The sequence below is a fragment of the Triticum aestivum genome, chromosome 1A (assembly GCF_018294505.1).
Source record: "Triticum aestivum cultivar Chinese Spring chromosome 1A, IWGSC CS RefSeq v2.1, whole genome shotgun sequence".
Lineage (NCBI taxonomy): Eukaryota > Viridiplantae > Streptophyta > Magnoliopsida > Poales > Poaceae > Triticum > Triticum aestivum.
The window spans coordinates 565,996,401-565,998,846 of record NC_057794.1 but is presented as its reverse complement, the minus strand read 5'-3'; the positions used below and the strand labels follow the sequence as shown (position 1 = coordinate 565,998,846).

The 2,446-nt window shown below is 46.5% G+C and overlaps 1 protein-coding gene across 1 annotated transcript; it reads right to left on the bottom strand.

Annotated features, from left to right (window-relative positions):
- Positions 1–327: 327 nt before the first annotated feature.
- LOC123051878 (BTB/POZ and MATH domain-containing protein 3-like) lies at positions 328–1,603 on the bottom strand. Its single transcript, XM_044474898.1, has 2 exons — positions 1,553–1,603; positions 328–1,131 (listed from the first exon to the last, which is right to left on the bottom strand). Exons 1-2 carry the CDS (start codon positions 1,601–1,603, stop codon positions 328–330), a joined length of 855 nt encoding a protein of 284 aa, XP_044330833.1.
- Positions 1,604–2,446: the final 843 nt, after the last annotated feature.

Below are 2,446 nucleotides of genomic sequence, written 5' to 3'. Positions count from 1 at the left end.
AGCCCATCATCGAGCAAGATATTTTTGAACCCTGGTTTAATGCAGCCGCTACTAATCTATCTTCCAGGCAGCACACCAAAGAACCATATTCTCAATTTGCACAGTAGTGTGCTTTAACATATTAGATAATCACGTGTGAGGTTTTGTTTCTCCCGTTGCAACGCACGGGCAATTTTCCTAGTTAAATAAAATAGCAGATTTATTCCAGTTGGGAGTCTGACCAGAGATAGCACAAAACTGATTAATTATGCGAGCAATTGTATTAGCATCACCATTATCATGCACAAAACTGATCTCCAGCGACTTGCAATCATTACAACCAACGAACTACGCTTTCAAGGCAAGCTTGGCGATGAGCTCGTTCAGAACAGAGGGGTCAGTTGCAGACATGCGCTGCCAGTCGCTGGTCGCCATGACTCCTTCCAAGATTGCAGCAGATTGTACTTTGAGGAACTCCAGGCAGGCCTCCTTAAGTCCGCGGCAATGGTGCTGTGCTACCAGACCAAGGATGGCCGTCACCGAGCTGAAATCTATGTGCTCCGACAGCCTCTCTTCACACATTGACTTGAGCCGCTGGAGATCAAACCTATCCGCCGCAATAAGCAAGTGTCGCAGCCAAGTAACCTCATCGGTTCCACCTTCTTCTGCTTCTGCTTCTCCTCCCACCTTCATCATCTTGGGCATCAAGTCGGTGTAGATGAAACCAAGTAAAGCGTTGAACACGTTGGGTTCCATGTCTTGTATCTGTATGGCACCTGCCGTGATCCCCTCCTTCATGGGGCCGAAGAGCTCCGCCATGAAGACGGTGGAACGGGCCGCGAGAATGTTTCGGTGAGCAGCAAAACTCTCTTGGCTGACCTCGAACATCACATCGGCGCCAACCTTGGTCGCAAAGAGATGGTTCAGATGTTCGCATAAGTTAGATGGCGGCACCTCAATGAAGGCAGTAGCAGCGGCTTCAGCGATGATAAAGTCGCACCGGATGGCGAAACAATCATCCTTGAGATGCTCCGACTTGTCAAGGTCCTCTTTTGTCATGAATCGACTTCGACCCCAGCCATCGTTGTTTTCACAGAAGTCACGTGCTTTGCTTGCACGGATGCGTGTAGGTGCACTAGATGCTCCCTGGGGCTGGGGGCAGTGCAAAACAACACCTACAGCTCATTCTAGTGGCACTACACCCCTGTCTGCTCCAGGCATATCCATTTATGCATGAGGCCTTGTTCGGTTAAGCCACTCCTCAAGTGGATTGGAGTGGAATGGAGGGGATTTGGAGAAAATTTGAACTAGATGGGATTTAATCCTTGCCAATCCCTGTCAATCCCTCTCATTTTTCATGGAACCGAACAAGGCCTTACTGGGTTCATAAATAACCATTCAAATTAACTTCGTGCTTTTGACATAACGACGCGAAAAGGTGGCTGCCAGGTGTGGCAATTCCATTTTACTTGGACGTCAACCGGTGAAGAGGAGCAATAAATTTACTGCGATTGCACAGATAAAAAACTTCCGAAGCACTGACTAGCTGAATCTCAAATCAAATTAAACGTACCTCACAACTAGCACAAGGTAGCAATTTGAGCCCAAAAAAAGAGACCACCATGCCAATTCATCGCAAAAAAAGAAAGAAAACAAGGGAAACTACCATGACAAAGATGCAGATAAGCAGTGATGCATTTTAAGATCTTTCATAGGCACAGCAAAAACCACCTTACTAATTGTAAACTACCATAGCAGTGGTAGCCACCACAATAAGTTTAGGCAGGCACTGATTAATAGCACTTAACAGAGTAACAAAGTTCAGAAAAATACATGTACTACTAATGCATTTCATGGCTTGTAGGGAAACCACTGAACACTATACCAACCACCATACATACGACCGTCAGATAGATAACCTAGAGCTGGTTGCAGAATAACCCCGGAACAACACCAACATATAAATAACCTGCAGAGAGCAGCTGCATATAAATAATGCTATGACACATTCTCATCAGTCCTGAGGGAAGAGCCATGCAGCCGGACGCTTCTCATCACAACGCTTCCAGAAAATAAATGGATGAGCGGAATACACATCGTTAGATCTCATCTCAAAGAAGCAGAAAGAGGTGTTCTCCCCGTCGTATCGGTAATCCATACGATTCTCCTCCTCATCATCCAGGAAGAAGATACAATCACCCGACAATCCGCACAGAGACACAGACATGGCCCTGGAGCACCTTCGCCCTAGAAACAACACTTGGTCAGCCCCCACAGTTGACACCTTGACCCACCGTGAATGCTCAAAGTCAGCCTTGAAAACCTCAAACCGTCCAGCAACAACTTCGCCGCACACTCCAGTGTTGGTATTGATCTAGAGGCCCAATGAGCCAAAACGAAAATAAAAGACCAGAAATAAAGTTACGTTAAAGAGAGAAACAGGGAGACCATGAACCAACGTTCGTAC

Excerpts from the sequence above, each read along its gene's own strand:
- LOC123051878 (XM_044474898.1), bottom strand. The coding sequence starts at position 1,603 with ATGGTGGTCTCTTTTTTTGGGCTCAAATTGCTACCTTGTGCTAGTTGT. Across the intron at positions 1,132-1,552 it reads TACCTTGTGCTAGTTGTGAG|CCCCAGGGAGCATCTAGTGC; the intron begins GTACGTTTAATT and ends CACTGCCCCCAG.